At 34.6% G+C, this 26978-nt stretch overlaps 3 protein-coding genes across 4 annotated transcripts; all 3 read left to right on the top strand.

Moving 5' to 3' along the window:
- Positions 7-3262, top strand: LOC107606267. Its single transcript, XM_016308303.2, has 10 exons — positions 7-297; positions 447-514; positions 861-931; positions 1020-1298; positions 1438-1598; positions 1702-1757; positions 1881-1933; positions 2057-2180; positions 2447-2544; positions 2866-3262. Exons 1-10 carry the CDS (start codon positions 20-22, stop codon positions 2935-2937), a joined length of 1260 nt encoding a protein of 419 aa, XP_016163789.1. The 5' UTR covers positions 7-19; the 3' UTR covers positions 2938-3262.
- On the top strand, positions 6697-7857 carry LOC107608490 (EPIDERMAL PATTERNING FACTOR-like protein 2). Of its 2 annotated transcripts, none has more exons than XM_021106788.1 (3): positions 6697-7122; positions 7193-7227; positions 7307-7857. In XM_021106788.1, the coding sequence occupies exons 1-3, from the start codon at positions 7017-7019 to the stop codon at positions 7514-7516; spliced, it is 351 nt and encodes a 116-aa protein (XP_020962447.1). In that variant the 5' UTR covers positions 6697-7016; the 3' UTR covers positions 7517-7857. The 2 variants fall into 2 exon arrangements, with proteins under 2 accessions (XP_020962447.1, XP_016165751.1); XM_016310265.2 differs by having other exon boundaries at positions 7301-7855.
- LOC107607931 lies at positions 10662-13704 on the top strand. The gene is made up of 6 exons (XM_016309825.1): positions 10662-10954; positions 11165-11393; positions 11674-12032; positions 12173-12966; positions 13079-13318; positions 13460-13704. The coding sequence occupies exons 1-6, from the start codon at positions 10662-10664 to the stop codon at positions 13702-13704; spliced, it is 2160 nt and encodes a 719-aa protein (XP_016165311.1).

Raw genomic sequence — 26978 nt, 5'->3', positions numbered from 1 at the left:
GAGCTTCTTTAAAGCTTCCATGGCTTCCGGGGAACAACGCCAACAAGGTCTCCGTGACAGTGGGGGAGAGGGAGAGAGAGGGACGCACAAGGAAGAGATGGCGGTGCAGCTCAACAACAGTGAAATTAAGAAGAAGAATAATAAGAAGAAAAAGAGTTATTATTTGCCTAAATTTTGTTTTAGGATTGAGTATGATGCAACTGGAGAGGGCTTTGATATGGAGATCGTTGATGCTTCTGCTTCTCGGCCTCCCAAACCCTCCCACTTGATCATCATGGTTAATGGTCTTATAGGCAGGTTTGATTCCTTTCAATATCTAACTCAATTAACTTTAATTTTATGATTATGATAATTAATCATGCATTAATTAATATCTCAATTATTTGCATAAACTTGTGTAGTTATGGTTAATTAATGTGCTTAGTAATGTGGCTCTTTTTTCTCAGTGCTCAGAATTGGAAATTTGCTGCAAAACAGTTTCTCAAGAAGTATCCACATGATGCAGTTGTACATTGTAAGCTCCTAATTACTATGATAATCATGACATTTATATTCTCCATTGATTTAGTTTGATTGTTTGAGTGTAGAATAATAGTCTAGTAACAAACTTGGTTGGCTGAGTGGTCAGCTCACTTGTCCGCTTAAGCAAGTGTTAGGGGGGTTGAATCCTGCCTTGGGTATGCAGTAACCCATTGGCCAATAGTAGATCTTAAATGGAGTTCAGATCCGCGATGGATTAATCCTTATATTCTTTTGGGGATACCATGGGGAACAGAAAAAATAGTCTAGTTGATTAACTTATGATACCATCAATTGAATTTGAATATTTAGAACAACATAATGGGAATTGTGCAATGCAGGTAGTCAGTGTAATTCTGCAATGTTGACATTCGATGGCGTCGACGTAATGGGAGACAGATTAGCCAAAGAGGTATGTGAATGTTCATTGTCATAACTTCTTTGCCTCTGTATTCAATTTTGGGAAATTGATTTGGCTTTAGCTCCAATTGCATTAACAGGTAATATCAGTTATAAAGCGTCATCCAAGTGTTGAGAAAATTTCATTTGTAGGTCACTCGTTGGGTGGCTTGATTGCAAGGTATGCAATTGCCAAGCTTTATGAGAGAGACATTTCAATGGAATTTTCTTATGAGAATGGAAAAAGTGAAGGCCAAAGTTCTTTAGTTCAAGAGTTTCATGATAGGAAGAAGAATTATGAAGGAAAAATTGCAGGATTGGAGCCTATAAATTTTATTACCTCTGCAACACCACATCTTGGTGCTAGTGGCCATAAACACGTGATTCCTTTCTACCTTCTAAAAATTATTAACCTGTTTATCCATTAATTTCTGCACTGTTTTGGAAATGATCTATTTTGGTGATTTAATTAGTACTAGCATTGTGTGACATGGTTTTTTTCAATTCTGCTCATTTCAGTGTCCAATGTTTTTCGGATTTCGCTATGCGGAGAAAGTGGCAACTCGAGCTTCAGGGCTTCTTGGTAAAACAGGAAAACATTTGTTTTTAGCAGATGGTAGCAATGGAAAGCCTCCTCTTCTTCTCCAAATGGCTCGCGACTCTGAAGATCTTAAATTCATGTGAGGTTCAGCTTTGGTTGGCTACATAATTTTCTTGGTGACACTAAACTGTAGACTTTCAACAAAGAAGAATTTAGAACAATCTGCACCTCTTTCTCTGCAGGTCTGCTTTGAGGTCGTTTAAACGTCGTGTTGCCTATGCGAATGTTCGTTATGATAGTATCCTTTGTTTTCTGAATTTATTTTAAGGCATTCGTTAACAAAATGTTCTAATTACAATCATTACAAGATACAGCTGCTCTTATCTTCAGTTCTTACATGAACAACTTGACTATTAAACAGAGCTTGTTGGTTGGAGTACTTCGTCTATAAGGCATAGGAACGAGCTTCCAAAGGTAACTATTAACTTCCTTAGAAACAATATTCTTAATTGTATCTAACTTTTGTATCATCAGACCCTGTTTTAGCTTGTGGAAGTTATTGTTGTTTAACTGGGTCTAACTTGTTTTCTAATTCAGCGCCGGAATCTTTCCGGTCACGAGAGGTACCCGCATATTGTAAATGTTGAGACAGCAAGATCCTCTTGTGTTCCTACCGAACATGGAACGAAGAATAGTGGTTTGCATAGACTTGACATGGAAGGTCTCTTCACCTTTTTGAAACTATGAAAGTTTTCTTGAGTAATTGCTAATGCATTAGAACTCAGACATTTCAAAAACACATTACTATGATATAAGTGACAAGTTTTTGGTATCATGTCCTTGGCTGAATCTCAAAAATAGTGGCATTATTTTAGATACTAGACCTTGTTTTGAGACTCAATTGTTGCATGCATATATTTCTGCTTCTCATTGAAGATGAAGAAACTGATGAATTATGTTTTGGATGTTTACTAAAATACATTGCAGAGGAAATGATCAGAAGCTTAACAACAATAAGCTGGGAACGTGTCGATGTCCGATTCAGTGGTACCATGCAGAAGTTCCTTGCTCATAGCACCATTCAGGCAAGACTAATCACATTCCATACATACAAATACAATTCTGTTATTTGAACACCAAACTCAATTGCAATTCAAATCACTTTGAATTCCTTAACATAAATTATTTTCTCTTAGTCTATCAGTTTATGTCTCCATCCTTAACACAAGGTGGACCATGATGGGGTCTTCCAAGTTCCAACATAAATTATTTAATCTTTATACAACTTTATAGTAGTGAATTATTGATATTATATATTATAGTCTGCTATACTGTACATACATTGTATCATTTGTCTTAAGTCTCAACAACATTAAGCATGCTTGAATTTCGTTTTATATATGCAGGTCAAGACTTATTCTATCAATTCTGCTGGAACAGACGTGGTCCAACATATGGTTGACAATTTCCAACTATAGATTTATTTTTTTTTACCATATTGCCCCCTTCCAACATGAAGGTTGATAATGTGAAGGAGGATGAGGGATGAGGGTGTTATGATCTTTTCAACCTGCCTCAATCTTTTGCAAGTGATGCAGGAAAATGGTTAGATCACAGAAGTAGCAAAATCAAAGGGTAGAATGAGAGGTGTATCTAAGCATACTATCATTGTTATTTCTAAACTTGAAAAATAACAACTTACATAACATTTTTATATAAGAGTTTAATTTTGATGCACTGGGGTGACCATTCACGCGGTCAATGTAAAAGGTAGTTATTGAATGTACGTTTTTACATTGACAGTGCATCAAAATTAATTTTTTTTATATAATAGTATATAAAAAAGTAATATTAGATATTAATTTGGCCAATTTTTTAGTACCTATTATTTGTGTGCCCAATTTGTTGAACTTACTTTTTAAATATATTAATTTTTATACTTTTAAATTAAACATTAATTATTTAACGTTTTTTAACAAATAAATTAGACACCAAAATTTTATACACTATAGCAAAAACTATTAATTTATCCTATGGTATCTAATACTACATGGGTTTGGGTTTGAAATATCTGATACTCCATTTAAGTCACTGTAAATATATGTCTGAAATATTTTTATTATTGCACGAATTCAAATGATCACCAAGAAGTAAATTTTGAGGAGTGAGGAATGAGGACACATGAAACATTTGAGTGAAAAAAAAAGGGGCCCTAGGTGGGTCACAAAATCAAATTATATATTCTTATCTCTTCATGAAAATAGCCAAGCCATGGGATATAGTAATTCAGTAGGGTCCATGATAGTTATTACTATTTCTTTAGACAAACCAATGCAAACATTTTAATAAGCTACCTTGAACTGACCCACCATTCCAACATCTTTTCATGGACTTAATGACTAACAACACATTATTATTGGAAGGAAGGAGATGCATTTATGTTTTTGTCCAAGTAAAAATTTTACCCTTTTTTATTATTTTGTTTAATTTCATTTTATTTTTAAGAGTTTTGCTAACAGCTAGTGTCATAGGAATATAGGATCATTTGTTGACAATACAAAAATAAAAATTATTTTTCTGAAGCACCTGACAGAAAGAAAGTAGTGAAAGGCTAAAAACACCAAACAAAGTTCTTCCCAAAACCCAGTTATGAAAGACAAGTTAGCCAACTTTAACAAGAAGATCCAGAACTACATGGTTGAAAAAGTCGATCTTTCTACAACTTATCGAAAGCAAAAAATGGAAATGCATACTTTTTATTTTTCCAGATTATATCTCATTATTATACCTTTTTAAATGAGACTAATAAAAAATATGTGAGAGATGTTATATAATACTTTATAACATTAATTGAGAGGGAAAAAAAATTAAAAGAAGTCATTTTCTATTACAAACTAGTCACCAGCTATTTTTTTGTCTACTAGTTGAAATAGTCATTGGACAACTTTTCTCGAGGCATAAACTAATAAAAATAGACATATAAATGATTATATTTTTAATATGTTCATTCAAATCACTACAAAAAAAAGTCTATAGTAACCATGATCATAGCTAATGAAAAGGGTGATCATAAGTCTATAGTCACGGTTTTTGACCTATAGTTATGGTTTTTTTACCGTAGCCTATTTTCTTGTGGCTATAAATTTATAGTCACGGTTTTTTTATCTATGGTCATAGCTTTAGTATTTAAATTCTGACACTTTAGGTCACATTTTTTTACTGTGACTATAACTTTATCTATGGTCACGGTCTTGACCGTGACCATAACCTCTAAGGTCACCCCTTCCGAAAACCGTAGTAAGAGCATCTCTTAAAGGTGAATTTTTACATTGACTTTCTTTCTTTTTTTTTTTTTAAATGCTGAAATTCATTTTTCTTTTAGGGTTCAATAAAAATCGAATTCTACATCTTTCGATTATAAAAACTCTAATATTATACCATGAAATTACTCCTCTCAAAAATTACATATCAAAAACAAAAAATATTATGTGCACTAAAAACCAAAAACAAATGATTTATATATAGTTTAATATATTTAAATATAATAAACTTTTTTTATACACGTAATATAATTGATTTAGATTCGCATACCCAATTAGCCGGATAAAAATTACCAAAGACAAATAGTTTTTGTTAGCAAAACCCTATTTTTAAGACAACATGTTAATGGCTAATTAGGTATATAATACAATTAACACAAACATGTATATGTTTTAGTTTCTACTTTCTAGTGGCCTTTTCCAGTTCCGTGACTTCCTTGGAAAAATATAGACATATTTGGCGTGTTCGAATGAAGCTGATGATAATTTTCCACCCTAAAAAAATGAATGTTAGAAAACCAATGAATTTGTACCAAAATGCAAAAAAGAAGACATGCAAGAAGAAAATAAAAAGGAAAGCAAGCAATAATTTAATATACTAGTTGTCATTTGTTCTTTTTCCCTATTAGTATTTGTTTTTTCCTTTGTATCTTGGCATTTGTAACTTTGCTACAACTTTAACACACATGCACTTATGCTCATATTTTAGTTAAGGATCATATAAAGTTATAAACTAAGAGTTCTCTATGGTTCACATAACGAGGTAGCTAGCTATGCAACAAGAACAACACATATATGTCTGAATTTGTGAGGGTCCATCTCTTAACATCCAACAGAATTCATAATCTCCTTTTGCAGTTCATGTTTTATAAATTCATGGGAAAAATTAAATGACAAATAATTCAGTAATACCAAAATTTACATAAATATGTATTTAAAAATTTTTTTTTCAAGGTTAGAAATGAGACTTGAACTCGAAACCTCTAAATGAAGATAAAAAGATTATGCTATTTGAACTATAACTCGTTAGCATATATTTAAACTACTTGTTATATAAGATTTATAGTATATAATTGTATATAATTGTCAAAATTAATTTTTCATCTAACAATTTTTGTAAGATTAACCACTAATGTTGATAAAATGTAATTTATATAAGAAATTAATTTTCATGCACCAATAATATAAAAATAGTTTTATATAAATATCTAATTGTATATTATCACATTATTAAAAATAACTAATTTTTAAAGTTATTATTTTTAATTTTTTATGATATTTCTTAATTCCAACCGACCAAAAAATAATTATGTGACAAATTAAAATTTTATTTAAAAATTTATTATTAATTAATAAATTATTACATACACAAAATAATATTTAAACAGATAAATAAGTTGACTCATTTTAGTTTTCAAATTTATTACTTAAGAATAATGATCTAAATAGGCTAATTTTTTTATATGAGGTTGATATGTGAGTTATGCTGAGTTATGGAGTATTGGGGAGATATACACGATTGTGACGGCGTTCAATTTTTTGTTTTAGTGGAAAAAAATCGGACCGTCTGATTTCATTGCAGAAAGAGAGTGGATACACAAATCGGACCTAGAGTTTTCTTTCAGTACACAAATCGGACCTAAGATTTTTTGCCAATACACAAATCGGACCCAGGGTTTTCAGTACCTCCAATCAGACGGTCCGATTTATCTTGCACAATCCTCATACCCTAGTAAAACACCATATACCTTCATAATTCTGCTATACACCAACTCTCTCTCCATATTAAAATAAAAAGTTTGATCTAAATACATATATATTTAAATTAAATTATCCATATAAAGTAAATTAAAAGTAGAGAATTTTGTTTTCTTGTTTTGTGAAAAATAATTTCTCTGAGAATCAATAAATGAGGGGTTACATGACCTTACCATTACATAGGGTACACGCATTAAATAAGGTGACCCATCTTAGGACACCTTTTCAGAATTTCACCCTTCTATACTGCCACATGCACATATATCCTCCTCTCTCTCTCTCTCTCTCTCTCTCTCTACTATTCTAGGGTGACTACCATTCATTTACCATACCATTCATTTATCATCACAATAAGGTTAGTGGGAGTGGCAATAATAGAAGAAGGTAGTAGTGACTAGTGAGAATATATATATATATTGGTTTATTTGTTGTTGTGTGCAGCAGTCTCTTTCAATTGAATTGTGCCCCTTCCTTAGAAGATGGGAATGAATGGATCCTCATGTTGGCACAAATATAGACAAACCACCTTCATCAGCATCTTCATTCTCTTTGCAGCTTCTTCTACTTCCTTATTCATGGCTCAAGGTTAGTAATTAACTTATTAGCTTAATTATTAGCTTCTAAGTTAGTTAATTAATATAATATGTGCATGCAGGAAGAGCAATGTCCAATGTAATTGAAGTTTCCCAGGTACAAATTAAAATAATCAAACTTATTAGCTAATTAATGTTTTAATAATTAATGGCATCATGTTGTTGTGAAGAATAAGGTAAGAGTGATAGGGTCAAGGCCACCAAGGTGTGAAAGTAGATGCAGCAATTGTGGACATTGTGAAGCAGTTCAAGTCCCCATTGTACCTACCTTTCATCATCATCATGAAGCAGCCATTGTTGCATTCTCATCAAGAGGGGATGCACTTTCCAACTACAAACCCATGAGTTGGAAGTGCAAATGTGGGGACTACTTTTTCAACCCATGATTTATTCTTCCTTCTTCAATCAAATTCTATCAAATTATTTTGCTAATAATAAATAGTATAAATATATTATATATGTATATTCATCCATGCATGTACCTCCTTGTATTTTGTCAACTTTTATATATATATATTTGTTTGTTTAATTTGATGGTATGAACTATGAAATGAAATTGAGAAATGGGAGTGTAAAAAGGAGTGTGTCAGATAGTGCTGTTTTCGTATGAAACAAGATTAAGATTTTGTGTGATGATGTGATGAGATCATATGTCATGCATATATGATATGATATGATATGATATGATATATAACCTCGAAATGATGGACCATTCCTTTCATTCTTCAATTCAAATTCATATACCAATCAGTTACAAAGTCTCATCTTAGTATAATTAATTGCTTTTGTTTAACCTAACATAGTGAAATTAACTAACACGTACAAAAGTATTTACAAAACAATCACCAAAGCAATGCTTACATTAACTCTGAATCAAACTACTTTTTAGAATATTTGTCCTAGCATTATAAATATTATGGCAGAAAAGATTTTTAGAATCAAACTACTTTTACAAAAAGGTCATAGGGGAGGGACAAAAGTTTCTGTCGACTATAAAAATCAGAGTTTTTGTAGATAAAAAAATTAAATAATAAATTCTTTAGTTATTATTTTTATGTGAAAGAGTTTAATTTTTTATTAATAATTAATTTTAACATTCATTATCTAAAATTTGAAAGAATTTAACGTGTATACTTTTATATTTGATTAGTAATATAATATATTTATACAATTTTAATTTTAATATTTTAATTTCAACTTTAATTTAGTTTTAATTGTAATTAGAGAATGTCATGTTGCACATTTTAATTATCAAATTTATAATTAGTCATTGATAATAATATATAAGAGAGATAAAGTGGGTGAAAAAATGAGAGAGATAGAAAAAATGAGAGAGAGAAAGAGAGAGCTCTTTCATTTTATTTGGAGGAAAAAATTTAATTTTAATTATAATAAGAGAGTGATATGTGGTACATTTTAATTATAAAATTAAAAATATATAATATAGTTATATTTCAATTTTAAATTTAGTATTTTGATTTTGATTTTAATTTAATTTGAATGTAATTAGAAAATGTTATATTGCACATTTTGATTGTTAAATTTATAATTAGTCATTGATAATGATATATAAGAGAAATAAAGTGGATGAAAGAATGAGAGAGACAGAAAAAGAGAAAGAGAGAAGGAAGAGAGAAAAACTCTTTAATTTTAGAAGAAAAAATTTAATTTCAATTACAATAAAAATGACATATGACACATTTTAGTTATAAAATTAGTAATATATAATAGATTTGCAAAACTTAACGAATTTTTAACAGTTCTATGGATTTCAAATGGTACAAAATCCTTTTCAAGTTTTTATTTATTCTGAAAGTAATATAATTTCTTAAAAAATATAAAACTTATCATTATTTTAGATATCCTACGAGTTTCAAATTATTTGAATTACGCTAATTCTAATGATGCGATTTTATATTTTTTAGATCACTTGTAAAGTTACAAGCTCAATTCAAAACAAAAAAGGAAAAATAAAAATGTCCTATATTATACTAATTATCTTTTTTGATATTACCATCAAGAATAGTTAGTTTTTATAAGCTAACCTAGTAAAATATAACACGTATCAATAATCTACAACTAATCTAATTCACCTATTAAATAATCAAATTAAAGCAGACACATCCTTTAAGCAATAACTTTTTTGGTTCTACTATATCTCATTTTGGCTCTAAATTTTAATATGCACGTATTAAAACAAGACTTCAAGACATAAAAGATAAACACTTAAATCTAGATTTTTAGCGCCTACGATATAGGAATGGAAAAATAATCTGCACCTACAGATATCTGTGACAAGTCTAATAAAGACTCGTAAAAGGAGGCTGGCAGATTCAATACCGCAGAAGCTTTCAACGCCATAAACCAAGACCACCAGTGAACAATATCGATGGGAGAAACAGAACAAAAATGTGGGAAGAGATGGAGAGGTCCACGCACTCAGTCTTCGTTGACAACTTGCCTAATGATATTAGTAAAAGGGCGCTTTACCGTGGTTTTGGATGGGCAGGCGAGATCAAAGATGTGTATATCTCAAGGAAGAAGAGAAAAGGTCACACAGGAGTGTTTGCTTTTGTTAGGTTTGACTCTCGTGGAGGAGCTCAAAGGACTTTAGAGCGCATAAATGGTGTGTCAATCAGGAGGAAGAGGATTACAGTGTCGACTGCAAGGTTCATGCGAGACGGTAAGTACAATCAGAACGGAAATCCCACACAGAGAGGTGCATGAGATGGTGACAAGTATAATGCCCCGAGTAACAGAAGGAGCAATGACAATCATAACGATAGAGCAGCCACTTGGGCCCAGGTTGTGACCAGAGCTGATGAAGTTAGTAATAATGCGGGTTCAGACAGGGAAGGAGCGAAGTTTGGCGAGAGTTGTAGAAAAGGCATGAAAGTAGTGGAAAAGGTGGTTTCTGAACTGCAAACTGATATATTGCGTAGAAGCATTGTGGCATCCAAAATCGAACCCATCAAATTTAGTTTGTTGATGAACAAGCTAAGGGAGGAGTGGAGGGGGCTAGGGAGGATAGAATGTAGAGACTTAGGACCACGCAAGTGTCTGATTACTCTTAAAAATATAGAATATAGAGATAAAGCCCTTGATAATACACTGCTTAATGAATTCTTTGATAATCTTAATCCTCACGGGGGATTTACATGGAACTCATCTAGAAGGATTTGGGTGGAGCTTATGGGTCTTCCAGTGCATTTGTGGTATAAGAAAATATTCTGGAATTTTGGGAGAATATGGGACGACTATGTTATGATGGATGACTTAACAGAAAGCAATAGCTCTTATTGTGCAGCAAGAATTCTGATAGACTCATACCAATGGGAACCAATCTAAGAGTGGGTCATGGCGAAGGATGGAGATAGGGATTTCGAAGTGTTTTTCAAGGAGTTTGGGCAAGAAATCTATAGTGCGCAGGTCCACCCAGGCAGCACAATTTTTTATAGATAATTTGGAGTTGAGCGTAGTCCTGGTACTAGCAAAATCTTGGGGAGCAAAGAGGTCGCGGAGGTTGCATCCATGGAGTTGGCAGTCCAAGAGTCCAATCTCTTTGAGAAAGAAGGGGAGTTACATGAAGTTTGGGATCCATTAATTATGGATTTAATGCAAAGACGGCTTGATGGTGCACATACCAACGTGAGATATAGTGCTTGGTGGGGTCATGATTATTTTTTCGAGGAAGACTCTAACGGATATAGCAATAGGAGATTAAAGAATGCTAAAGAGGCTAGAGATGTTAATTCAAACTTAGATTTGATGATTGTCCAATTCATAGGCCTAAGTGGGGGGAGGCCCATTGTGACTATGTTCAGGTCTTGAATCTAGTGACTTTGGATTGGGAGAGACAAGAGGCTAATAGTGGAAGAATTGGTTCGGATGGGTCATGTCCATACTCGCCTGGGTTTGGGCCTTGTAGCCCTAATTATCATGTACAACAGGAAGCCCCTACGCAAGGGTATAGTAAGGAGGGTGAGTTGCGTGACATTAGTGAAAAAAAAGTAAGGGAGTGAAACTGATTTTAGGTGCCAGATTAGTGACCCAAAAGAGGATTTTATCAACTCCCTTGAAGAGGCAGTGGCCACAAACATATGCAAAGAAGCGGGTATGGTGTTTGATGGAGTGGATGATGATGTGCTACTGGCGTCTCTCATGGACAAGAGACAGCAAAAGTGCCGAAGAATGTATGGTCTTAGAAAACGGGAAAAGAAGGGAACGACATCTCTAGTTGCTCCAAGACGGGCTGATCGAAGCGTACACAGTACGGGAGTAAATTTTTCTCTTAAATGAAGATTATTTTTTGGAACATCAGGAGGTTGGGGGAAAAAAGAAAAGTAGGGATGGTTAGAAGGAGTTGTTCAAAGTACAAATCTGATTTTATTGGATTGATGAAAATAAAGAAGGAAAGTTATGATAGAAGCTTGGCTCTGAGATTATGGGGCCAAAACTCCATTGTGTGGACAGGTGTAAATGCAATGGGAAATTCTGGGGGTCTGCTTTGTATTTGGAGGCCTGATTTTTTGATAAATATAAGGTCTTCAAAGGAGATAGATGGCTGGCTATTCTGGATTTTGTTAATGAAATAAAAAGGATGAGGTTGATTTGTGTGGTGCATGGAGCCCATGATAAAGCGGAGAAATTGAAGCTATGGTATGAGTTATCCGATTTGAGAACAACGTGTCGTGCTGCTATGGTGATTGGAGGAGACTTCAATGATATTTTGAAACCTAAGGAAAGATTGGGGTGTAAAGTGCTGTCACAGAGTGGTTGTAAGTTTAAAGCGTGGGTTGAAAATATGGAGTTAGTGGAGTTAGAGCTAAGTGGAAGGAAGTATACATGGTATGGGGGTAGAAGGTGCAGCAGGATTGATAGGGTGTTTGTTGATAATGAATGGTAAGAGGCCTATAATTCTCTAACGTTGAAGGAGTTGCCTCGATCTCTGTCGGATCATTGTGGCCTTCTATTTGACTTAGGGGAAGTGGATTGGGGTCCAAAGCTTTTTCGTTCTTTAGATGCTTGTTGTCTCATGGTAGCTTTGTTTCAGTGGTTAAAGGTGAGTGGTGCAGTATGAACGGGTCTGATGTATTGCAAAAAATGAAGGCTTTGAGGAAACCTTTAAGACAATGGAATAAGGAATGCTCTGGGAGTATTGAGAGTAACTTGGTGAAATTAGAAGAGGAAATGAAAAAGGTGGATGAAGAGAAAGAGAAGGGTGGGGATGATGAATGTCTTTTGGCAAGGGCGATGGCAATTAGAAACGTGATTGAAGTATGGTATGGGAGGAGGGAGGATTATTGGAAGCAGTTGTCTCGGTTGCGTTTTGCCTCGCAAATGGATAAAAACACTAAATTCTATCATTCAGTTGCTAAAACCAGGAGGAGGAGTAAAGTTATAGAGGAGATCCACATTAATGGGAATTGTTATAGAGGTGTTGGTAGAGTAAAAAATGAGGTGCGACAGTTTTATAAGGAGTTGTATAAGGAGGAGCAAATACTTAACATTCTTTTCAATAAGTCGTTGGTGAAGTCTATTAGTGCAGCGGAAGCAAGTAGTATGGAATTGATCCCGTCAAAGGAAGAGATCAAGTCAGCTGTGTGGCATTGTCCTCCAAGTCGTGCTGCGGAACCTGATGGGTTTAATTTCAAGTTCATTAGGAGACTGTGGGAGGTAATTGGGGATGAGTTTTGTAGTTCAGTGAGAAAGTTCTTCGTTGATTGTAGTCTCCCGAAAGAAGCGAACTTGACGTGGGTGACCTTGGCGCATAAGGAGGGGGGAACAAATGAGCTGAAGGATTCGGCCTATAAGCATGGTGGGGTGCTTATACAAGGTGATTTCAAAAATCTTGGCTAGCCGTCTTCAACCTCTGATGCTGGGGTTGGTTGGGGAGGTACAATCGGCGTTCGTAAGTGGAAGAAAGATTTATGATGGTGCCTTGATAGTTTACGAAATAGTACACTGGCTAAAGAGGTCAAGGAAGGCGGCTTGGTTGATCAAATTAGATTTTCAAAAGGCGTACGACAGGGTTCGATGGGACTTTGTTGACTTGGTTTTGGAGGGTATGGGCTTCGGGTGCATTTGGCGAAGGTGGATCTGGGAGTGCTTGACAACAGCATCGATGGCTATTCTCATCAACAGAACAACGACAAAGCCATTCAATATACAATGGGGTCTCCGTCAAGGTGACTCACTATCCTCTTTTCTCTTTGTTCTTGTTGGTGAAGTTTTGAATAAAATGCTTGAGAGATTATGTTAAAAAGGTGTTTTACGAATGCTTGAGGTAGGTAAGGGTAAAGTTGAATTATCGCATCTACAATTTGCAGATGATACAATTCTCTTTTGCCCTTGCGATTTTAAGACAATTTCGAATTATAGGAGGGTTCTACTTGGTTTTGAGCTGCTGTCCGGCCTGAGAATTAATTATGATAAATCTGTCTTGATTGGATTAAATGTGGTAGATGGGGAGACACAAAAAGCCTGTGAGGTGTTGGGGTGTAAGGAAGGATATTTATCGATTAAGTACTTAGGTGTACCCTTGGGAGCTAATCTTAAGCGGATTCATATGTGAGATCCAGTTATTAGGAAAGTCGAAAAGATGTTGAAGGGGTGGAAGGGTAAATATTTATCTAAAGTTGGAAAACTTGTCTTAATTAAGTCGGTTCTAAATAATCTATCAATGTATTACCTAAGTATTTTTAAGATGCCAAGCTCAGTTGCGAAGAAGATTGTTTCTCTTCAAACTCATTTCTTTTGGGAAAATGGTGAGGGTGGGATTGGTTTAGCCACGATTAGTTGGAAGGTTGTTCAACATCTGAAATGCCAAGGAGATTTGGGGGGTAGGGGATGTGGTGCTTAAGAACATGGCGTTCTTATTTCAATGGTGGTGGAGGTTTGATAAGGAAGGTTTCCCTTTATGTAAAAGAATTGCGTGTTCTTGCAACAACCTTAACCTTGATCAAAGGCTTATAGATCAGAATAAGAAGGACTATGGAAGTGTTTGGGGGTCAATTGGTAGTTTACAACAATTTAATCCTAGATTGACAAACATTTTTGAGGAAGGAATGCAATTGGTGATTGGGAGTGGTACAAAAACCCAGTTTTTGCATGATCTTTGGTTACAAGAAGGAAGGTTGCGGGAGGTTTTTCCGAAGCTATATAGTATCTCAAGTAATAGAGAGTCTTGCATTTGTGATTGTGATTTTTGGGATGGCTACAATTGGTTTGGAGTTTATCTTGGAGAAGGTCGTTGCGTGATTGGGAGGAGCAAAAATTGAATAACATGATGCAAATCTTATCAAAGATTACCATAAAAGTAGATGAAGTGGATAGATTGATGCGAAAATTCGACAAAAATGAGGATTTTTTTGTTAAATCTTTCCTTAATGTTACTTATAAGGACAAGAATAGAGAGACGAATTTTAACATGTATAATTTTGCTAAAAAGTTGTGGGTTGACTTTGTTCCTCCTAGAGTGGAGCTTCTCACTTGGTTTATAATTCTAAGAAGACTAAATACAAAGGACAGGCTGTGCAATTTGAAGATGCTTCGGAGTGAGGATGTGGAGTGCATGCTTTGTGGTTCTAGACCGGAGTCTGTCTACCACATTTTCTTTGCATGTGTCTGGTCTTGTAATTTATCGGGTGTGATCCTTCAAAGGTGAGGTCTATCTTGGGTGTGGCCGAATTTAGCAAAAGATTGCTTTGACTGATGGGTGGATTTAAGGCTTGGTAATATACAAAAGCGTGAATGAATTATTTGCTTCTTTGCAACGGTATGGGTTATATGGAAGGAGCGCAACTGCAAAATTTTTTGCAAGAAGGAAAGATCCTTTGAGGCATGTGTAAGAGACATTCAATTCCTGGCTAACCAATGGGGTAACTATAGGCACAGTAATTATGGTTGAAACTGCTTGTTTATGATTTTTAGTGGTGTAGGTTTGTTTCTCAGGGTCTCGTTGTTCGTGTTGTTTTTTTGTTCTGTTGGCGGTCCTAGGCTTCTTAGTGCCTTCGAGGTTTTTGACATTCGTGTAATAGTCTAGATCTTTAGCTTACGTCTTTGTTGTTTTATGTTTGGTTCTTGTTTTGTTTAGTTTAAGTTTCATTTTTTCTTGTTGTCTGTAGCTTGCTCTCACTTCCCTCTTTGGGATTTAAGTGAGTTCTAAAACTATAAAAAAAATCTCTATGGAGGCGGAACTCGCTCCCACAAATAAATAGGAATGAGGACGAAATTGAAGTACTCACTTTATAGAGCTTTATAAAATTTTCGCGAAAGAGAATTTACTTAAATGCTATTATATATTTTTATTTTAATTTTTATTGTTAGAGTATAATTAGGATCAATTAAGATTAATTAGTATCAATTATATTTATTTAGCATATCTGTATATTTATTATAGGATATTACGCTTTTATTATTTTGATTTTTCTAGAACCTATATATGCCCTTGTATATTGTATCATTCCAATACACTCAATAATACATAATCATTTTCTTCAAATTACTCTCTTGTTTCTAACATGCTATCAAGAGTATAGGTTTTTTTTTCATGGAATGTTTTCTTCTTCTGACAGCCTTTTTGTACCTGTTTTCGATCCCTTTTCTGACATTTTCCTTCGTCAATGACCATACTATTGTCTTCGTCTCATCTTTCTGGTTCCAACCACGTCGCTGGAATCCTTCAGACGCGTCGCCGGAAGATCGTTGCCTGCTTTTCTTTTCTTCTCCTTCCAGACGCATCCAGCACCGTTGATCAACATCCACGATCAACGGTCCAGACTCCTCCATATGTCACAGACCGTTCTCCCTGCCGACCCGCATCCATCCTGCTTGTCAACACTGCACGACCTGCTTCCTGACCTGCGCGCCAGCTTCTCATCGCGTCAACGTTGACGTGCCTTCTTCTTCCTCTCATGCGTCGCCACGTGTCCTCTTCTGCTGACATAGCACATAGTGGGACCCATCTTAAGATTTATTGGTGAGATCTTTTCGATTTTGACTTCCGTTTTCTCATTTTTTGCTCTGATCTTACAGTTTTCTTTTCTCTCTTTCATCTTTGTATCTACTATTATGAAAAAATCAGATGTCTTTGCTGACACAGACAGGGAGGATAAATTCTGTCAAAACTATAACTGTTCTGGGAACCTCTTCTCAGACTGTCCTTCTATTGAATGTTGCAAATGCAAATAGAAAGGTTGCATTAGCTACAATTGTCCAAACCTGTTCTGCCATTATTGCAAGCTCTTGAGATATTTGATTACTACCTTTCCTACTCGCCCACTACGTTCAGATAAGAACAAGTATCATTCTCGTCCCAACTACTCTAAGAATGTGCCTGCTTTTACTGCTGCTGCTGCTAATGAATCCACCAACTCTACTTCTCTCAACCTACCTTCTGTCTCTCCATCCGGAATTGAGTCTCTTCTTAAGCAATTTTTCTCCTTTTCTAGTAATACCTCTGCCGCTTTTTCCACTCTTTCAGGTAATTATAAATGGTATTTTGATTCTAGTTGCTTTAATTACATGTCTTCTTTGCGTCATCTTTTCTCATCTTTGTTTACTACCTTCTGTCAACATTGCTGATGGTTCCCTCTTGCATACAACACATAAGGGTTTTATTTCACAGTCAAATCTTACTCTACCTGGCACTTATTTTATTCCCAAATTAAACTTTAATCTTATCTCTATTGGCCAACTTGTTGATCTCAATTTTGATATCAATTTTTCTATTTCTGGTTGTCGTGTGCAAAATTGTTAAACGGGACAGATCATCGGGACTGGACATAGGTTAGAAGTTTGTTGGAGCTCGAGAATCTTCATATTCCTTCTACGTAAAATTTCTATGCTATTTTTTCTCTATCTATACTTCACTTGTGGCATTGCCGTCTTGCCCACAGGTCCTTAAGAAAATTGCGTCCTCTTATATCTAAAGTTGTTTTAGGTCAAGTTAATCATGAGTCTTTTGATTGCATTTCTTGTCAAACTACAAAACAACGAGCATTATCCTTTCGTAATAATACATCTCTTACTTGCTCTCTTTTTGATCTTATTAACTTTGATGTTTGGGGCCCCGCTTTCACCGCTTCTATGGAAGGGGCTCGATAATTTGTAGTATTTATTGATGATTATTCACATTTTACTTGGATTTATTTGATAACTAATCATCATGAGTTGCTTTAACTTTATATTAACTTTGCTACTATGATTAAAACTCACTTTTCCAAGGTCATTAAAGTCTTTCGACGCGATAATACTATGGAATATCGTGACTCCAAACTTTTATGTGATAGAAGATGTTATATAATACTTTATAACATTAATTGAGAGGGGAAAAAATTAAAAGAAGTCATTCTCTATTACAAACTAGTCACCAGCTATTTTTTTTTCTACTAGTTGAAATAGTCATTGTACAACTTCTCTAAAGGCATAAACTAATAGAAAGAGACCTATAAATAGTTATATATCTAATATATTTATTTAAGTAAGAGCATCTCTTAAAGTTTACTTGAATTTTTGTATAGACTTTCTTTCTATTTTTTTATTTTTTATGCTGAAATTCGTTTTTCTTTTAGGGTTCAATAAGAATTGAATTCTACATCTTTTAATTATAGAAACTCTAATATCATACCATGAAATCACTCTTCTCAAAAATTACATTTAAATTTTCTCGCTGAACAGGTTAATTTGTCTGAGTTTCCTTTTCCTGGTACCTCTCAACAAGCTGAACGCAAATACCGTCACATTTTTTACTCTGTTCGTGATATGCTTATTTTTTCTTCGTGTCCTGAGCGTACTTGGGGTGAAGCTATTCTCACTATTGTCCATGCTATCAATAAACTTCTTTCTTCTATCCTCAGTGACACTACTCCCTTTGAGCATCTTTATCATACCTCTTCAGATTATAGCTCTCTTCGTATTTTTGGTTGTGTCTATTTTATCCTTCTTCAGCCTTATGAGCATAATAAACTTGAACCTCGGGCTTGCATGTATTTTTTTTTTGTTATGGCAATGAACACAGGGGTTATCGTTGTTGGAATCCTATCTCTCAACGTATTTGTATATTTCGTCATGTTGTATTCTGAGAGCATCACATGTTCTCTAGTTTTTTCTCTTTTGGGTTCATTCCTTCTACTCAGTCACCGTTTTTTACTAACTCCCATATTGAACTTTTTCCTATAGTGACGATACTACATGTTCTATCTCCAATCAACCTCTCGAGCCTCCTACACTTTTGCCTTCTCTATATCCCGATGATTCCAGACCAGACGATAACACTACTCCTGCTGTCATGCCTCCTTCCTCCACTAATTCTTCTAGGATAAGAAATTCACCTCCTCATCTTTTTTATTTTCATTATTTTTTTACTATTCTTCATCACCATGAACCTAAGTTATTCCGAGAAGCCTCAACAAATCCAAATTGACAGCAAGCAATGTAGGAAGAAATCCAGGCACTTGAAGAAGCACACACTTGGGATTTGGTTGATCCTCCTTCTGATCAAGAAGTTGTGGGTAGTAGATGGGTATACAAGATGAGGACTCGCTCTGATAATTCTATTGACCGTTATAAGGCACGATTAGTTGCTCAAGGATGTTTGCAAGAATATGGTATTGATTATTAAGAGACTTTTGCTCCTGTTGCTCATCTCACATCTGTTTGCACTCTCCTTGCCATTGCTGTGGTAAAAAAATGGGCTCTCAATCAGATGGATATGAAGAATGCATTTCTTAATAAGATTTGAAGAAGAAGGTTTATATGAAACCACCCCCGAGATATCTTTGTCCTTCTACCAAAGTCTGTCTCTTTCGTAAGGCATTTTATGGTCTTAAGCATTCCTCGTGAATAGTTTGAAAAGTTCAGCACTACTATATGCAATCTCGGTTTCACTTGCAGTCTTCATGAGAATGCTCTCTTTATCTGTAAAAGTGAACGTGGAGTTGTTCTTCTACTTTTGTATGTCAAAGACATTATCATTACTGGAGATGACGTTGATGACATGCTCTCAAGTTAAGTATGCTTTTGATCTTCTTGCTCGAGTCGGAATTATAGATAGTTGCATTGAGTCTAATGTTCGGTTTACTCCTATGGTTGACACTATTTTGGATAATCCTACTCTTTATCGACAATTAGCTAGAGGTCTCGTCTGACTATCGCATGACCAAACATCGCCTATCCAGTTCATGTTCTTAGCGAGTTCTTGTCACCTCCTCGTACTACTCACTATGCGGCAGTTCTTCGCATTCTTCGCTACATCAAAGACACTTTGTTTCATGGCCTTTATTTTTCTGTCCGTTCATCTTTAACCTTTCAAGTGTACTCTGATGCTGATTGGGCTAGTGATCCCACTGATCGTCGTTCTACTATTGGTTATTGTCTGTTTCTTGGTGACTCTCTCATTTTCTGGCGAGCCAAGAAGCAAAAGTTCACTGCTCGATCAAGCACTGAAGCTGAATTCCATGCTCTCGCTGACAGTACTGCTAAGATTGTCTTGATTTATTGGCTTCTCGAAGACTTGGGTGCTCCTCAGTCGTCCCCAACTGATATTTTTTGTGACATCACCAGTGCTATTCAGATTGTCCATAATGATCTTTTTTATGAATGCATTAAACACATTGAAATTGATTGTCACTTTATCTGACAATGTCTCCTTATTGATGTTATTCGTCTTATAGCTGTTGGAACTCTGGATCAGATTGCTGATCTTTGCACGAAGGTTTATCACTCTACTCGTTTTTGGATTCTAGTATCCAAACTCAAGATGGTATTCTTAACTCCCACTTGAGTTTGAAGGGGGATGTTAAAGTATAATTAGGATCAATTAAGATCAGTTAGTATCAATTATATTTATTTAACATATCTGTATATTTATTATAGGATATTACACTTTTATTGCTTTGATTTTTCTAGTACCTATATATACCCTTGTATATTATATCATTTCAACACACTCAATAATACACAATCACTTTGTTTAAATTACTCTCTTGTTTCTAACATGTATGTTACAGATTTTGTGTATATGTTGGTTATGTTAAATTTATATTTTGATTGTGTTTAATTTAATACATTTTATTGAATTGTATTAAATTTTATTATGATTATGTTAATTTTAATTTTTTTTAATTTAATATCTACTAACACGTCTCTTTTGCGTTGCTACCAAGACGGATAACATCTAACTGTCAACAAGCATCACAAAAAAACACCACTTTCAAGATAAAAGAAAAATAACATATATCCATATATTGTCTCACCATCTTTAATAGATGCAATTTTTAGTTTTACTAATTTTTAAGATAAAATATGATGTCTCACTGTTATGACTAGCAACTGCTTATTTGTGATTTTTAGTGGTGTGGGTTTGTTTCTCAGGGACTCGTTGTTCGTGTTGTTTTTTTGTTCTGTTGGCGGTCCTAGGCTTCTTAGTGCCTTCGAGGTTTTTGACATTCGTGTAATAGTCTAGATCTTTAGCTTACGTCTTTGTTGTTTTATGTTTGGTTCTTGTTTTGTTTAGTTTAAGTTTCATTTTTTCTTGTTGTCTGTAGCTTGCTCTCACTTCCCTCTTTGGGATTTAAGTGAGTTCTAAAACTATAAAAAAAATCTCTATGGAGGCGGAACTCGCTCCCACAAATAAATAGGAATGAGGACGAAATTGAAGTACTCACTTTATAGAGCTTTATAAAATTTTCGCGAAAGAGAATTTACTTAAATGCTATTATATATTTTTATTTTAATTTTTATTGTTAGAGTATAATTAGGATCAATTAAGATTAATTAGTATCAATTATATTTATTTAGCATATCTGTATATTTATTATAGGATATTACGCTTTTATTATTTTGATTTTTCTAGAACCTATATATGCCCTTGTATATTGTATCATTCCAATACACTCAATAATACATAATCATTTTCTTCAAATTACTCTCTTGTTTCTAACATGCTATCAAGAGTATAGGTTTTTTTTTCATGGAATGTTTTCTTCTTCTGACAGCCTTTTTGTACCTGTTTTCGATCCCTTTTCTGACATTTTCCTTCGTCAATGACCATACTATTGTCTTCGTCTCATCTTTCTGGTTCCAACCACGTCGCTGGAATCCTTCAGACGCGTCGCCGGAAGATCGTTGCCTGCTTTTCTTTTCTTCTCCTTCCAGACGCATCCAGCACCGTTGATCAACATCCACGATCAACGGTCCAGACTCCTCCATATGTCACAGACCGTTCTCCCTGCCGACCCGCATCCATCCTGCTTGTCAACACTGCACGACCTGCTTCCTGACCTGCGCGCCAGCTTCTCATCGCGTCAACGTTGACGTGCCTTCTTCTTCCTCTCATGCGTCGCCACGTGTCCTCTTCTGCTGACATAGCACATAGTGGGACCCATCTTAAGATTTATTGGTGAGATCTTTTCGATTTTGACTTCCGTTTTCTCATTTTTTGCTCTGATCTTACAGTTTTCTTTTCTCTCTTTCATCTTTGTATCTACTATTATGAAAAAATCAGATGTCTTTGCTGACACAGACAGGGAGGATAAATTCTGTCAAAACTATAACTGTTCTGGGAACCTCTTCTCAGACTGTCCTTCTATTGAATGTTGCAAATGCAAATAGAAAGGTTGCATTAGCTACAATTGTCCAAACCTGTTCTGCCATTATTGCAAGCTCTTGAGATATTTGATTACTACCTTTCCTACTCGCCCACTACGTTCAGATAAGAACAAGTATCATTCTCGTCCCAACTACTCTAAGAATGTGCCTGCTTTTACTGCTGCTGCTGCTAATGAATCCACCAACTCTACTTCTCTCAACCTACCTTCTGTCTCTCCATCCGGAATTGAGTCTCTTCTTAAGCAATTTTTCTCCTTTTCTAGTAATACCTCTGCCGCTTTTTCCACTCTTTCAGGTAATTATAAATGGTATTTTGATTCTAGTTGCTTTAATTACATGTCTTCTTTGCGTCATCTTTTCTCATCTTTGTTTACTACCTTCTGTCAACATTGCTGATGGTTCCCTCTTGCATACAACACATAAGGGTTTTATTTCACAGTCAAATCTTACTCTACCTGGCACTTATTTTATTCCCAAATTAAACTTTAATCTTATCTCTATTGGCCAACTTGTTGATCTCAATTTTGATATCAATTTTTCTATTTCTGGTTGTCGTGTGCAAAATTGTTAAACGGGACAGATCATCGGGACTGGACATAGGTTAGAAGTTTGTTGGAGCTCGAGAATCTTCATATTCCTTCTACGTAAAATTTCTATGCTATTTTTTCTCTATCTATACTTCACTTGTGGCATTGCCGTCTTGCCCACAGGTCCTTAAGAAAATTGCGTCCTCTTATATCTAAAGTTGTTTTAGGTCAAGTTAATCATGAGTCTTTTGATTGCATTTCTTGTCAAACTACAAAACAACGAGCATTATCCTTTCGTAATAATACATCTCTTACTTGCTCTCTTTTTGATCTTATTAACTTTGATGTTTGGGGCCCCGCTTTCACCGCTTCTATGGAAGGGGCTCGATAATTTGTAGTATTTATTGATGATTATTCACATTTTACTTGGATTTATTTGATAACTAATCATCATGAGTTGCTTTAACTTTATATTAACTTTGCTACTATGATTAAAACTCACTTTTCCAAGGTCATTAAAGTCTTTCGACGCGATAATACTATGGAATATCGTGACTCCAAACTTTTATGTGATAGAAGATGTTATATAATACTTTATAACATTAATTGAGAGGGGAAAAAATTAAAAGAAGTCATTCTCTATTACAAACTAGTCACCAGCTATTTTTTTTTCTACTAGTTGAAATAGTCATTGTACAACTTCTCTAAAGGCATAAACTAATAGAAAGAGACCTATAAATAGTTATATATCTAATATATTTATTTAAGTAAGAGCATCTCTTAAAGTTTACTTGAATTTTTGTATAGACTTTCTTTCTATTTTTTTATTTTTTATGCTGAAATTCGTTTTTCTTTTAGGGTTCAATAAGAATTGAATTCTACATCTTTTAATTATAGAAACTCTAATATCATACCATGAAATCACTCTTCTCAAAAATTACATTTAAATTTTCTCGCTGAACAGGTTAATTTGTCTGAGTTTCCTTTTCCTGGTACCTCTCAACAAGCTGAACGCAAATACCGTCACATTTTTTACTCTGTTCGTGATATGCTTATTTTTTCTTCGTGTCCTGAGCGTACTTGGGGTGAAGCTATTCTCACTATTGTCCATGCTATCAATAAACTTCTTTCTTCTATCCTCAGTGACACTACTCCCTTTGAGCATCTTTATCATACCTCTTCAGATTATAGCTCTCTTCGTATTTTTGGTTGTGTCTATTTTATCCTTCTTCAGCCTTATGAGCATAATAAACTTGAACCTCGGGCTTGCATGTATTTTTTTTTTGTTATGGCAATGAACACAGGGGTTATCGTTGTTGGAATCCTATCTCTCAACGTATTTGTATATTTCGTCATGTTGTATTCTGAGAGCATCACATGTTCTCTAGTTTTTTCTCTTTTGGGTTCATTCCTTCTACTCAGTCACCGTTTTTTACTAACTCCCATATTGAACTTTTTCCTATAGTGACGATACTACATGTTCTATCTCCAATCAACCTCTCGAGCCTCCTACACTTTTGCCTTCTCTATATCCCGATGATTCCAGACCAGACGATAACACTACTCCTGCTGTCATGCCTCCTTCCTCCACTAATTCTTCTAGGATAAGAAATTCACCTCCTCATCTTTTTTATTTTCATTATTTTTTTACTATTCTTCATCACCATGAACCTAAGTTATTCCGAGAAGCCTCAACAAATCCAAATTGACAGCAAGCAATGTAGGAAGAAATCCAGGCACTTGAAGAAGCACACACTTGGGATTTGGTTGATCCTCCTTCTGATCAAGAAGTTGTGGGTAGTAGATGGGTATACAAGATGAGGACTCGCTCTGATAATTCTATTGACCGTTATAAGGCACGATTAGTTGCTCAAGGATGTTTGCAAGAATATGGTATTGATTATTAAGAGACTTTTGCTCCTGTTGCTCATCTCACATCTGTTTGCACTCTCCTTGCCATTGCTGTGGTAAAAAAATGGGCTCTCAATCAGATGGATATGAAGAATGCATTTCTTAATAAGATTTGAAGAAGAAGGTTTATATGAAACCACCCCCGAGATATCTTTGTCCTTCTACCAAAGTCTGTCTCTTTCGTAAGGCATTTTATGGTCTTAAGCATTCCTCGTGAATAGTTTGAAAAGTTCAGCACTACTATATGCAATCTCGGTTTCACTTGCAGTCTTCATGAGAATGCTCTCTTTATCTGTAAAAGTGAACGTGGAGTTGTTCTTCTACTTTTGTATGTCAAAGACATTATCATTACTGGAGATGACGTTGATGACATGCTCTCAAGTTAAGTATGCTTTTGATCTTCTTGCTCGAGTCGGAATTATAGATAGTTGCATTGAGTCTAATGTTCGGTTTACTCCTATGGTTGACACTATTTTGGATAATCCTACTCTTTATCGACAATTAGCTAGAGGTCTCGTCTGACTATCGCATGACCAAACATCGCCTATCCAGTTCATGTTCTTAGCGAGTTCTTGTCACCTCCTCGTACTACTCACTATGCGGCAGTTCTTCGCATTCTTCGCTACATCAAAGACACTTTGTTTCATGGCCTTTATTTTTCTGTCCGTTCATCTTTAACCTTTCAAGTGTACTCTGATGCTGATTGGGCTAGTGATCCCACTGATCGTCGTTCTACTATTGGTTATTGTCTGTTTCTTGGTGACTCTCTCATTTTCTGGCGAGCCAAGAAGCAAAAGTTCACTGCTCGATCAAGCACTGAAGCTGAATTCCATGCTCTCGCTGACAGTACTGCTAAGATTGTCTTGATTTATTGGCTTCTCGAAGACTTGGGTGCTCCTCAGTCGTCCCCAACTGATATTTTTTGTGACATCACCAGTGCTATTCAGATTGTCCATAATGATCTTTTTTATGAATGCATTAAACACATTGAAATTGATTGTCACTTTATCTGACAATGTCTCCTTATTGATGTTATTCGTCTTATAGCTGTTGGAACTCTGGATCAGATTGCTGATCTTTGCACGAAGGTTTATCACTCTACTCGTTTTTGGATTCTAGTATCCAAACTCAAGATGGTATTCTTAACTCCCACTTGAGTTTGAAGGGGGATGTTAAAGTATAATTAGGATCAATTAAGATCAGTTAGTATCAATTATATTTATTTAACATATCTGTATATTTATTATAGGATATTACACTTTTATTGCTTTGATTTTTCTAGTACCTATATATACCCTTGTATATTATATCATTTCAACACACTCAATAATACACAATCACTTTGTTTAAATTACTCTCTTGTTTCTAACATGTATGTTACAGATTTTGTGTATATGTTGGTTATGTTAAATTTATATTTTGATTGTGTTTAATTTAATACATTTTATTGAATTGTATTAAATTTTATTATGATTATGTTAATTTTAATTTTTTTTAATTTAATATCTACTAACACGTCTCTTTTGCGTTGCTACCAAGACGGATAACATCTAACTGTCAACAAGCATCACAAAAAAACACCACTTTCAAGATAAAAGAAAAATAACATATATCCATATATTGTCTCACCATCTTTAATAGATGCAATTTTTAGTTTTACTAATTTTTAAGATAAAATATGATGTCTCACTGTTATGACTAGCATGTGATATTATATATGACCAATCATATTATATGGAACATTTAAAAATCATTGTTTTTAGTGTAAGTAAATTGCAGCACAGGTTTAAATTTTGTAAATTAGCAAGCAAATTATAACAGTTTTTGAGGGATTTATTTTTGGCCCAAATAAGAGTAAATCATATATACCAAAGAACTTAAAACGAAATGTAAACCCTCCTTATCTCCTGCGATTTAAGCTCAAATTTCACAGAAATAAATGAGCTTAAATCACACTAATAGTGCGAGTTAAGAACAAATGGCGAGACTTCTCAAGAATCAAGGTGATTTATTGCGAAAATAATTAGTATGACAAATTAGAGATAATATTCAATTTGATCCCTAAACTTTTATGTGAGTCTCAATTTAGTCCTTAAAGTTTCAATTGTCTCTATTTAGTCTCTAAACTTTGTGAACATAACTCATGTTAGTCCTTGAAACAATTTTCAACGTACAAACGTTAATGAAACACTGTCGTGACAGCTGGATGCCACACTAAACTTTGTAAAATGACGTCGTTTTGGTTTTGACACTCAAATGACCTAAAAACAACATCCTAAATGGTGTTTATTAAAATTTTACCTAACAAAATAAGTAATACAATGCCGTTTTTTGAGCTATTTAAATGTCAAAATTAAAACTGCATCATTTTACAAGTTTTAACGTGACATGTGATAGTCTACAACAGCGCTCTATTAACGTTTTTATACTAAAAATGGTCTCAGGGACTAATATGAGGCACATTTATAAATTTTGGGGACTAAATAAAAACAATTGAAATCTCAAAGACTAAATTGAAACTCGCGTGTAAGTTCAGGGACAAAATTGAGTATTATCTCGATAAATTATTCTGTTAAAGCCCATGTTAAGTAGACGAAATAAATATAAGTCAAGTAAACATTCTCACGAATAAATAATCTATTTTTAGTTAGATAGATTCTTTTTTGTAATCACAATCAATGAAAAATATTAATTGATTGATGTTATTATATAGCTAAGTAATAGTTCACGTTTTAAGGTTACAATAAATAATATTGCTACCAAGATTTGAATTGATTCATCATGTTGCAGCGAATCTACC

The sequence above is a fragment of the Arachis ipaensis genome, chromosome B07, assembly GCF_000816755.2.
Source record: "Arachis ipaensis cultivar K30076 chromosome B07, Araip1.1, whole genome shotgun sequence".
In the NCBI taxonomy this organism is placed as follows: Eukaryota; Viridiplantae; Streptophyta; class Magnoliopsida; order Fabales; family Fabaceae; genus Arachis; species Arachis ipaensis.
Note: the sequence above shows the minus strand (reverse complement) of the source record. Positions and strands in the feature narration are given on the sequence as shown.

Excerpts from the sequence above, each read along its gene's own strand:
- LOC107606267 (XM_016308303.2), top strand. The coding sequence starts at position 20 with ATGGCTTCCGGGGAACAACGCCAACAAGGTCTCCGTGACAGTGGGGGA. Across the intron at positions 1,599-1,701 it reads TCTGAAGATCTTAAATTCAT|GTCTGCTTTGAGGTCGTTTA; the intron begins GTGAGGTTCAGC and ends CTTTCTCTGCAG. Across the intron at positions 2,545-2,865 it reads TTGCTCATAGCACCATTCAG|GTCAAGACTTATTCTATCAA; the intron begins GCAAGACTAATC and ends TTATATATGCAG.
- LOC107607931 (XM_016309825.1), top strand. The coding sequence starts at position 10,662 with ATGGAGTTGGCAGTCCAAGAGTCCAATCTCTTTGAGAAAGAAGGGGAG. Across the intron at positions 11,394-11,673 it reads CAAGACGGGCTGATCGAAGC|GTCTTCAAAGGAGATAGATG; the intron begins GTACACAGTACG and ends GATAAATATAAG. Across the intron at positions 12,967-13,078 it reads TGGTGGGGTGCTTATACAAG|TTTACGAAATAGTACACTGG; the intron begins GTGATTTCAAAA and ends GTGCCTTGATAG.
- LOC107608490 (XM_016310265.2), top strand. The coding sequence starts at position 7,017 with ATGGGAATGAATGGATCCTCATGTTGGCACAAATATAGACAAACCACC. Across the intron at positions 7,123-7,192 it reads TTCCTTATTCATGGCTCAAG|GAAGAGCAATGTCCAATGTA; the intron begins GTTAGTAATTAA and ends ATGTGCATGCAG. Across the intron at positions 7,228-7,300 it reads ATGTAATTGAAGTTTCCCAG|AATAAGGTAAGAGTGATAGG; the intron begins GTACAAATTAAA and ends GTTGTTGTGAAG.